A 12570-nucleotide genomic window follows, 5' to 3' on the forward strand; every position below is an offset into this window, starting at 1 on the left:
TTTATATCACTTATAAAATGTATTTTAAACTTAAAATATTTAAAAAATTTCTAACCACATGAAATTAATTTAAAAATAATATATTGTATTTTGTAAAAGAAATATTTACAAAACTACAACAATTGTGAAATAAACAAAAATTATTAGGACCTCAAGCAGCATATACCCGCTCATATACACAGTAGACGAGTGGCAATGCAAAATCATGAAATAAATTCTAAGTGTAAGCGAAATGGTATTTACAAAGCATAATAATTTCTTAATCAAGTTATCTATCATTTTAATTTTTAACAAACTGTTTTTTAGTTATCACTCAAAAAAGGTTCAAGATAGATACATGAATTAAATGTAAAAACATTTCTTTTAATGAGACATTTAACATGAGGTACAACGTAATCTACCCTTCCGTTAAAATTTTTTTTAACTGTGCCCATTTTAACTTTTTCTATATATTAAAATTAATTTAAATATTTTTTATAGATATGCAAATCTTATTAAATATGTTCATGTGACATATCATTTTAAAGGGCATTTATTGCAGATTTAAAATATGTTGATTTTACTATTTTCTTTGTGCATTTGTAAAAAATGATCGGTTTTATGTAAAATGCCGTTTTTTATGTATTTATCCATTATTTTGAAACAGTAAAATATTATTGTAAAAAACTTGACCAACATTTTTCTGCGAACTAGAGCTTTTAAAAACAGTGTGCCACATGTTTACATTTGAAAATATTGAAATTCGAATTTGTGACCTCCATTTTTAAGCACAATTGTTCATCAAATTCACTGAAAATATATTAAATAGACTCCCTGTATGTGATTTATGGGGATTGTATTTCGTTCATCTGTTATAGCTGCTCTAATTGTACTCTTAATAAATAGTTAGGACACCTCGCTGACTCACTCTGTCTGTAAAATAAATAAAATAAAGATTAGAAATAATTGTATTAATTTCAAATAGCACATCTATGAGCTATATAATAATAGAATTGTGTAGCTTTTTAGTGATAAGAAATTTTTTTGTTATAACCTTACATCTTTATTCATCCACAGAAGGTTTTACAAAATGATTTATCGTGAAAACTCCTAAAAACTGGCACAAAACTAATTGCATAATATTTGATAATTTATTAAGTTTTAATCATTTTATTTGTTTTGAATGTATTTTTACAGCAAAGTTTTCCTACCAAAGAATTTAGATGGATTGAAGTAGGAGTTTTAGTGAATTACTTTTACTGTTAAAAAGTGCTAAAACAGCATGACTATTTTGAACTTATAACATGGAACCAGATTTAGGGTTATCGCAGTTTATCCATAGATTTAATTTATTAGCCAGCTAAAATAAATTGTTTATTTCATACATATGTATCTTTCACTACTTAATAACTTTTCAGATCACCACGATAGGAAGGTATGGCATGAACACTACCAAGTGTAAAATACCCATTGGTTGCTTCTATGGACATCTTCTCATTCTGCCAGGAGAAGACTATGCAGAAAAAAATACCCGGATAGCCAATAATCCCAATCCGCAGGTACAGCAGTTTAAACATGTAACAATTGTGTGTGTGATGTAAAATTATATATTATAGTTATATGTTTGTGATTGTCTAAAAAAAAATAATTAAACCTGTTATTGTATATTAACACCTAGTGTACCAGACAAAACTTTTTTTGTGTGTTTGAGAAATATAGGAGACTTTACCCAGGTATTACCAAAGAATCCTGATATTATATAGGTTGTTCTGCACTATTTTACATTTTTGCTTGTAACTCCCTTATTTTTAGTTAAAAGTTAATGATTATCTTTTTAATTGTATATAAATAAATTCTGTAGCAGTAAACCTAGTATTTTTTATAACATAAAAATGTAAAAATTTGTAAATAATAAAGTGTGTGTGCTCACAAAAAATGTCTGTACAAACCCATATTTCTAAGATACAGCAGATACAGCATATATAAATATATAGTAGGTGTGAAGATATATATAATCATATAATTATATGATTTCAGTAAAAATACGTTGATGTCACAAAGCATTTTTTTTTTTTTTTTTTTTTTTTTTTTTTTTATATCTATTATTCTGCATTTCTTCAGGCATCTTAATATCAGAACATTAGTACTTAAAGGGTTAAAATGCACAGTTATTTGCTTATACTTTATATTCATGAAAATCTCAACTTGAATATGAATTAAAATTTAAACAGAAAATGTTTTTTTTATATGTAGCTAGTGAACGGTTGTTATTATGTCACAAAGCATTTTTTGTTGTTTTTTTTTTTTTTTTTTGTAAAATATGTATTCTGAGCTCTAAGTATTAATCCTTGTAAATTTTGACTTGTGGCAGCATACTTTACAGTCAAATATTGAATTTGCATGATTATAAAATGAATATATTAGGGTAACTGTGATTTAAAACTACTGAATTTCCAAGTGACTATTGCCTGATGTTGACTCAGAACCAGCTGGGAGTGCTGAATGCTCTGTTTGAAGACATTCAATGTCGTTACTCCTTGGCCTGCTCCAAGCTTCAGGACCTGTTATCCCCTCTGCTGACTGCTGAGATAGCTAACGTCTCACACATGCACCACTGTCTGCGGCGCACTTCAGAGATGCTCAAACCCACAACACTAAAGATTACCACAGCCTATCAGGTAACAATCTTATTCAACAACTAAGGATTTTTTTGAGTTAATTAGGCCCACGAATATTGAGTTATTGATTATGTATTCTTATAAGTCAAGCGGACTATTAGTTTTTATAAGTTAAAAAAAAAAACTTTTAACTTTACAATGTAGATAAGTCATATTATTGACATTACCACATTTGTAAAATGCTATCCAAATAAATCAATAAATGTTATTTTACATCATTAAACTTTTTTAAAGTCAAAATAAAACTTAAAGTTTTGTAATAATACTAGTTGTGAAGTGATTTTCTTTCCAGTTAAGTTTTAAGATTGGGATATATTTTGGTATAGAAAATGTATCCATATATTCTTTATAGACTGAATAAAACTATCATAGTCACACAGTAATCACTTTGAAGGTCAACAACTTTTTTAGACCACTAATTATCTCTTAATAAAGTTGTGATAAATGTAAATAAAAAAATGTTATTCTTGGTTTTTAGTACATCCATTTTATTCTTTAAAAGAATTTTTGACTGTGGAACTGTTAGTTTGTATAGATATAACCTATTTAGTTTAACAATTAGGTTATAAATGTTAATCTCATATGTTTTTTATTCATACAGACTATATTTTTAAATTTACCAATGTTATATAATTCTGTTATTTTAATTTTTGATTCTGCGCTTTACTTGTTATTTATTTATTTTTAATATACCTGTTTGAATATGTTGTTATATTCCTGTTATTTATTTATTTATCTTTTAAAGTAATATTTAAATTGTGGTGTGACTGTTTAACAACTTTGTGTTTTGGGTCAAAGATTTCTTATCTGTACTTCAGCTAGTTTTTATATTTTATACATGACTTGTGTCGATGTTTGTGTAAGCTTTATAGCAATAAACCTATTGTTATTGTTATTGCAGGAATGTGTGACATATCAACATCAACTGAACAGTGTGCGAAGTGTAATGAGGCGACTGGGTGCTCACAAAGAAACCACTGACCCAAAGAACAATCTCTCATTAGCATGCACTGACAAGCTCAGGGTTCTGGGTGAGAACCTCCTAGACCTGCTACTTTACTTGGCCTATGATGTTGGCTTTGTACCAAAGGTAATATAATCCTAACTTTTATATATTTATTGTTTGTTTACTGGTATTTTTTTAAGACATGAAACGTTGAGTTTTTTAGTTATTAGTTCCAGGATTAAAATGTTAAAAATACTCAAATCCAATAATTTATAGTTTTATAATTTAAAATTTAGATTAGTGATAATATAAACTAAATTGCATAATAATAGTTGTAAAAAAGTTTGCACACATTTCTGAGTGTAAAAAACAAGATTTAATTGTATTAATTTATGTCTAATTAAAAATAAAAAATCCTAACCTAATATTTTATTCCATTAAATTTGAATTATTTTTTAAAGATATTCTAAAATAAAATAACATGTTGTTGTTATTGTATTATTAGTTGTAATTGATATCTTATTTTACCTTTTGAACTACAAACATTGATTTCAGTAACATTTGATTCTGTTACATTTTATTTCTTTCATTTAGGGTAAGGTACAAAGTAAATTATTCATAAGCATCACAAAGATACAATTTTATTTTAACAACTTCGATTCAGCCAACAGATGTGTCAAGTCGTTGCAGTCGTAGAAACTGTTCCAATGATTTTTTGTCATTCTTAGGTTGGTTTTAGTTAACAGCTCCATTTGAATGAAACACCATATTCAATTAGTTATGTGTTTAATTGCGACATCAGTGGTTGAAATTCTGTAAATTTTACAAATTTGAGAAATTAAAATACTTCTGTTTTACCTTTTTTTAATTTTAGTTTTTGTTTAATTTCACAATATAAATCGAATATGGGGAATGAAAAAATTCAATATAGTTGGATTGGGAAAACACCTGACTGGGAAAACTGGGAATCAGGGAATAAGCTGGGAATTTAACAGACCGGGGAGAAAACCGGGAATAAGTCGGAAATCTTTCTGAGAAACCGGGAAAATTTAAAAGACAATTTTTCCGTGTCCAAGAATTGATAAAATCAAGATATAATGTGACATCTCCTTGAATCAAGAACTGATTAATCTCCAAACATTGAACGCCTAATCAAAAAGAATTAAACCTTATAAGCAACTGGTGTTATGGGGAAGGTCTACGGATCAACCCATCTAAAACAAATATAACCTTTACCAGAAAAAAGAAAGTTCCAGTTTACACAACCTGTCCTGGAGGGAATCAGCATATTCCAATCAAAAGAAGTGAAATACCTGGGTTTAATCCTGGATGAGAAGCTCACTTGGAACTCCCATATTGAAAACAGAATATCCAAAGCGACAATGGCCCTTGGGGTCTGTAAGAGACTTTTTGGATTTAAATGGGGACTGAAAACCAGAATGATATATTGGATTTACAAAACCATAATAAAACCAATGGTCACATATGCTGCCTTAGTGTGGTGACCGAAAGTAGAACAAACAACAGCTGCTAAAAGGCTACAGAGTCTTCAAAGACTAGCTTGCTTAAGCATCATGAGAGCGATGAGCTCCTGCCCAACACTACCAATTGAAGCGGTCCTAGGATACAATCGTCTAGGGCAGGAGGTGATGAGAACAGCCACTTTAAGTGCAATGAAGCTTCTAAGAACAAAGGTAATAAATGCCTTTACTAGGCCTTAGAAGGCCACATGAAGATATTGTAGGAATTTCCTGAGGCTGAAATGCTAACCAATGTGTCAGATGTAATGGTTAAGAAATACTCCTTTGACAACCCATATACGGTCTCTATCGAAAGTAGGGAGAAATGGATTAAAAAGGAGGCCTACCCTACAAAAGGAGTCCTGAAGTTCTACACAGATGGTTCACGCCTTGATTCTAGGGCAGGATATGGAATACACTGACCAGGAGTTGACATGGCTGTCTGTGCCCCTAGGAAGTGCTACGGTTTTTCAGGTGGAGGTTATGGCAATAGACTCCAAAGGATTAAAATACTTAATACTCTGACAGTCAGGCTGCACTAAAGGCACTTGATACCTGTTCGTTTGATTCAAAACCAGTCTGGAAATGTAAGAATGCTCTAGTTGGGCTGGCAACAAATAACAGGGTAACACTCGGTAGGGACCGGGTCATGAAGGCATTCTCATGGTAATGAAAAAGCAGACATCCTCGCCAAAAAGGGAGCGGAATCCATAATGGTGGGGCCGGAGCCAGGTTGCGGGATAGCCTTCTCCAACAGTAAAGCTCTGGTCAAAGATTGGGAAAAGAGGATAAGAAACATTAATTGGAGTAGAGCGTCAGGATTAAGACCATCCAAAATGTTTATTTCTCCTTACGTTAAAGGGTAGGCTCTCTTAAAGCTCTCTTAGATCAGAATAAGGAGGATATAAGACTAATATTAGGAATGTTGACAGGACATGGCCCCCTAAGGAAACATCTTATGAGGGTATGTTATGTTGGTACATCAAAAGACACAGAGATATAAACTAAGGAGCTTAAAATAGGTGATAGCGATAAATCGTCACTGAATTTCTCACATATCGCTAGTGACAAAATTTGCTAGAGCACCGCAGTTTTGGGCCCTTTTTTTGTAAATACAGCTGTTGATGACTAACCGTCACTGTTGTACTCGGAGTAAGGGTTAAATACAGTATTAAAGTTGTTTGAAAATAGAAGTTGAGTTGGAAATTTTCAACCGGGAAAACTGGAGAAAAACCCAGGAATTTGAAAAGAGGCTTTGACTGGCCACCCTGTTAAATTTTTTTTAATAATAAATACGGAACAAAATTTTACTTTTATAACCCTCCATCTGTTAGACGACTAGGCTTAAGATGCTCCCTAGACCAGTTGTCTCCAAAATACATCCCAGTTTCTGATTTTGTTTTTTGTTGTAATATTTAGTTCGGCCAGTTATGTCTTTGTCAAAAAATAGAAACATTAAAAGTGAGTGCTGCATGTTTAATGAGTGGAGTTTACTACTTTGTCGTTGAAAACAAAAACATTGGTTAAAAAAAAAAAATTATCTATGTTAAAAGAGTATTATATTCACAGGTATTATGGAACAATACATTATATAAGCAAATATGCTCAAATTAATAGGCCAGTTCCTGTGGTGTTTTTAGTCACATATTTAAAATTTAACAAAAATACTTTCTTTCATAATTTTTTCTTTAAGATCACCTAAATATACACAAAAACATTAAAAACTTAACTTGCTGTTTACCACGCTTATTTCCCCTCATATATGAATTATGGTTTATTACCATGGGGTGTCTCTAGACATGTTGATAATGTGTTTATCCTGCAAAAGAAGGCTATCTAGCAGGCATATCTACACGTGCCCATTAAAAACCAGTTTCATTAATCTAAAAATTGTAAAACTTTACAGCCACTTAGATGTAGTATGTTCAATAAAGTCAAAACTTGACAAATTCATGAAGAATCAAATGGTCACAGCTATAAAATAAGACATAAACATGTCATAAAACCTGTACAGCATAGCCTAACTTTGTTTGAATGTTCACCTCTGTACATGGGGCCGAAAGTGTAAAAGTTGCTTATAAATACATATATAATTATTAGAGCAGTATGTTTAAATTGTTGTTTTATTTATTGTTTGTATTTGAATATTTTAATTTAATGTTCTATTATATTGTTCAGCCCAACAAACAAAATTATTAAATACATAGCCCTTAATATAATTTATTATTTTTTAGTGTATAATTTTTTAATTGTTTGTTGCATTTATTACATTTATTGTTATTTCATTTTTATCCATATTTTAATATAGTTTTGTCTTCTAAGTTTCATGACAAATCATCTGTCTTAAAATTATGATGTAATGTGATGCTTAAGAATAAGTAAATAAATAAATAAAATCTATTCTCAATAATTTAATAATTCTAAGGATATGTGGAATTGACATCTGCATTACTGATCCTTGTATTTGCAGACTGCACTTTACTCCCTGTATCAAAAATTCGACCAGCCATTGTGTGAGCAGTTGTTTAACTGGCTGTGTGTGGCTGAGGATACACGGATGCAGCTCTCTGCCTGCACGCTGCTGGTGCGGATGTGTGGACTGCAGCCATGGTGGGGCGATTTCCTAGTCTCCACTCTCACCTCCCTCTACAGCTCCCGCCAGACTAATATCTTCCCCCAAGACAGGTACTGACCTGGAAATATTCACATTAACCTCTTTAATGCCGATTCCCCATATATAGACATTCAAAAAGTGATCGAATGGTGCCAACTTCTCTATATACTTTAGTAATGCTCTGGAAAACTGTTGTCATTATATTAATTTTTTCCATAATTTTAATATGTAAAAGAATTATATGTTACCTTTTATACTACCTAATTTGTTGAATTATAATGTAATGCATTACTTTTGTTATATATAAATTTTTAAAAGAATTTCCTTTTGCAGAATTTAATTTACATACTCAGTGTATAGATTGAAAAATCTTGCACTTCAGATGCATCTCAGGTGCCTTTTTGTACATTTTAAATACTTCCGACCATAAGGTTCCAAAGTTCCAATTTTTATCTTCTGAGAGTATTTTTGATTATTTAAAAACAGTCGATTACTAAAATACATGTGATACTCAGTCATTTATTCTTAATCCATTAACCCTCCGGCTGATAATAAGAAACTCCCAGAATGATAAGCTAGAATTTGCCCGTGTGTAGCATATTTTTAAGAAATTTACTAAAAATGTTTAATAAATTAAAAGTTATAAGTGTTATATATAATTTTTTTTTGTTATTAACCATAGAATAATTTACAGTAATAAAAGTATTCACTTAATTTAGCATATTTTTTTTTATTTACTCATAACACTGAAAATGTTAATTGAAAGAAATATTTTTTAGCTTTGTAGCTTTGTTACTTCTAAAGATATCAAGACACTCCAAATGTAAGAATTATACACCATATTATAATGAACAAACGTCTTTATGACATATATACACATATTTACAACACAAAACATGTTTTCTTTCAAAAACTGAAAAAATGTACAACTGCTTTTTTTAGTCATCTTCACTAGAGTAGGTCCTCTTCCTCCTCCCTGAATGTGTAGGCCTAGTGAAGTGCTCCAACTTATGGTAACACGTAGGGTGAATACCACAGTTACAATTGGGACACCAGAATACACTTTTCTTCCTTTTTACACCGGGATCATCAGCGCAAACAACACAAATTCTTTCATTTTTACCAGGTAAATGCGCAAGTAAAATGGCTTCCATCCCCCATTTCATTTGGATTGAGTGTTGCATCTTCCTGGATAGCTAAATTTGATATTATGCTGTCTACAAAGTCTTCTCTAGACATAGGAGAATCAGTATTTTAGTGGTATAATATATATGAATCAAATACCGAAATGCCGAACAATGCGCCACGCCCGCGATGAGTCACCAGCTGCGTTGCCGGTCAGCCGCGTGCCGATCGGGCCTTTGGTTTGAAAACAGCTGACAACGAGTAATAATATGGACGTAAACTATATCAAATGAATTATTAAATATGAGCATAGAAATCAACTGGTGTAAATTACTTTTGTATAACCTTTGTGGTTTTCGCGCAATAACAACGGAAAGTTGACCGACGGCTGTGCCGCCTTTATCAGTTCACAAGCGGTATAAATAGACGGCTGTGCCGTCGGTCATCAGTCGGAGGGTTAACCAAGCAGATTGGTAATAACATATACTAACCAACATAATATCATTGTAGACTCTTGGAGCAATTGGAAATTCTTTAAATATTATTAAATATTAATAAAAACACTACTTTTCCAAATTGTTTATTATTTCGGGCGAGGCCTTTCAAAACCAAAGGTTTCATCTTCAGGCAACTCCACAAATAAATATTTACATATTGTTTGTTAAAATTAATATTAAATTAACATATGGTGTAAAATGTAAAACAAAAGTTTTGGAAATATTCAGCCAGTATAAAAAAATTATATTGACTAGAGTTTAATTTTTGAATAAATTCAGAAGAAAGAAGATTGGAATTTTCAATAGGGCCCTCTTCATTGTTCATGAGTTTTTCTTTACTTCTGTTTATGTATAGTGTTTCCCAAGCATTCAAGTTCATTGGTTTTGTTATTTCTTTTATTAATTTTAGATTTGTAATTGATGTTCTGTGTCCTGATTCAATGCAGTGCTTGGCTACAGCAGATTTGTCAACTCTTCCAATTTTGTGTGTGATAAATGCTCTTTAAATCGTGTTTTTATTGTTCTTTTTGTTTGTCCAATATAAATTTTGTCACAGTCATTGCATCCAATTTCATAAATTCCCGATTTACTATCATTTGAAATTTTGTCCTTAGGGTTTCCTAAAATTTGGGATAATTTGTTGCTTGTTCTGTGAGTGACAGTTTTATTTGTATGCTTTTTAAAAGTTTTGCATATTTGGTTTGAAAAAGTGCTGTATGTTGTGCAAATAAATTCATGTTTTTGTGTCTTCAGGTGGTCTTAATGTTGTCTTATCTTTTCTACTTTTTTCTTTTTTAAAGCTTGTTTTAGTATATTGTCTATGAGTTGTGTAGTGTAACCATTGAACATAGCAATAGATTTGATGTAATTTAGTTCTTTCTTGTAGTTTTTCTGTTGAAAGTGTGTATTTAACAGTCTATAAATCATTGAATTAAATGTTGCTCTTTTTTGTGCAGAAGGATGGTTAGATTCATTGATGATGAACCTATCTGTATGAGTTTGGTTTTCTGTAGATATCAAATTCAAATTTTGTTTCATTTCTAATAACTAATACGTCTAAAAATGGGATACTATTGTTTTGTTCAATTTCATATGTAAATTTAATAGTAGGGTAAAAACGAATTTAGAGTTGTGATAAAATCTTGTATGTTTTCATTTTTATTAAATATTGCAAAAATATCATCGACGTATCTTATCCATTTTCTTGGGAATATGTCATTTTAGATTTGGCTGTAGTTTCAAAATAGCTCATAAAAATATTGGCAATAAAACATGAGAGAGGATTTCCCATAGCTGTTCCATCAATTTGGGTATAATAAGATTCTCTATATTGGAATGTGCTCTGATTTCATACATAAATTTATCATACGGGAATATTCATCAATTAATTTCCTTTTGTAAATTTTGAGAAGTTAACCAATCTGTAATTATTTTAATTGTGTCCTTAATAGGAACATTAGGATAAAGCGATGTTACATCGCAAAAAGAAACGAGATATTCATCTTCATATAGAACAATGTCTTTAATTGATTCTATAAAATCGTATCTGTTCTTGATGGAAAATGAAGGAAAACTTTCTAAAGTTTGAAGATTTTTCGACAACCATTGAGACAGAAAATAGTTTGGGGAGTTTATACATGAGTCCTACCATTCCAAAATTACACTGTCTCCCAAAAATACACAAACCTGGGAATAGAATGCGAACCAATAGTGTCATATTTATTTTGCAATATTTAATAAAAATGAAAACATACAAGATTTTATCACAACTCTAAATTCGTTTTACCCTACTATTAAATTTACATATGAAATTGAACAAAACAATAGTATCCCATTTTTTAGACGTATTAGTTATTAGAAATGAAACAAAATTTGAATTTGATATCTACAGAAAACCAACTCATACAGATAGGTTCATCATCAATGAATCTAACCATCCTTCTGCACAAAAAAAGAGCAACATTTAATTCAATGATTTATAGACTGTTAAATACACCACTTTCAACAGAAAACTACAAGAAAGAACTAAATTACATCAAATCTATTGCTATGTTCAATGGTTACACTACACACAACTCATTGACAATATACTAAAACAAGCTTTTAAAAAGAAAAAGTAGAAAAGATAAGACAACATTAAGACCACCTGAAGACACAAAACATGAATTTATTTGCACAACATACAGCACTTTTTCAAAACCAAATATTCCAAAACTTTTAAAAAGCATACAAATAAAACTGTCACTCACAGAACAAGCAACAAATTATCCCAAATTTTAGGAAACCCTAAGGACAAAATTTCAAATGATAGTAAATCGGGAATTTATGAAATTGGATTGCAATGACTGTGACAAAATTTATATTGGACAAACAAAAAGAACAATAAAAACACGATTTAAAGAGCATTTATCACACACAAAATATGGAAGAGTTGACAAATCTGCTGTAGCCAAGCACTGCATTGAATCAGGACACAGAAACATCAATTACAAATCTAAAATTAATAAAAGAAATAACAAAACCAATGAACTTGAATGCTTGGGAAACACTATACATAAAACAGAAGTAAAGAAAAACTCATGAACAATGAAGAGGGCCCTATTGAAAATTCCAATCTTCTTTCTTCTGAATTTATTCAAAAATTAAACTCTAGTCAAATATAATTTTTTTATACTGGCTGAAATATTTCCAAAACTTTTGTATTTACATTTTTACACCATATGTTAATTTAATATTAATTTTAACAAACAATATGTAAATATTTATTTGTGGAGTTGCCTGAAGATGAAACCTTTGGTTTTGAAAGGCCTCGCCCGAAATAATAAACAATTTGGAAAAGTAGTGTTTTTATTAATATTTAATAATATTTAACATAATATCAGCTTATTTCTCTGATGGTTTACACTAGTATTATTTTATATTTATTTATTCGTATTATAGTATATATTATTGAAACAAACACACACACAATAGTGGTAAGAACATTGAGGTGTTTGTTATTGTTTTAAGCTAATGTGTCATAAATTACTACAAAATGTTGTATACTAGTATTAAAAAAAATAGTTATTCTGTAGTCTCAGAATGTAAACTTGAAATTTTTTAATTATACAGTTTTAGTATATCTATCTATTAACCCTTTGAGTGCCACAGCGTTTTGCTATATGGTATGCATAAAATGCCTGAGCGGGAAAATACATGATTCTGCAAGGGT

General features: G+C 30.4%; 1 protein-coding gene across 1 annotated transcript in view; it reads left to right on the forward strand.

Annotated features, from left to right (window-relative positions):
- LOC124375106 (baculoviral IAP repeat-containing protein 6-like) overlaps positions 1 to 7808 on the forward strand; it is a gene marked incomplete at its 3' end in the record, with an annotated part of 39996 nt that extends 32188 nt beyond the window's left edge. Inside the window, exons 9-12 of the mRNA XM_046833217.1 lie at positions 1398 to 1538; positions 2463 to 2657; positions 3559 to 3747; positions 7594 to 7808. Coding sequence (XP_046689173.1) covers positions 1398 to 1538; positions 2463 to 2657; positions 3559 to 3747; positions 7594 to 7808 — 740 coding nt within the window. The remainder of the gene's footprint in view (positions 1 to 1397; positions 1539 to 2462; positions 2658 to 3558; positions 3748 to 7593) is intronic.
- Positions 7809 to 12570: the final 4762 nt, after the last annotated feature.

This window comes from Homalodisca vitripennis, unplaced genomic scaffold (assembly GCF_021130785.1).
Source record: "Homalodisca vitripennis isolate AUS2020 unplaced genomic scaffold, UT_GWSS_2.1 ScUCBcl_13249;HRSCAF=23390, whole genome shotgun sequence".
NCBI classification, from domain to species: Eukaryota; Metazoa; Arthropoda; class Insecta; order Hemiptera; family Cicadellidae; genus Homalodisca; species Homalodisca vitripennis.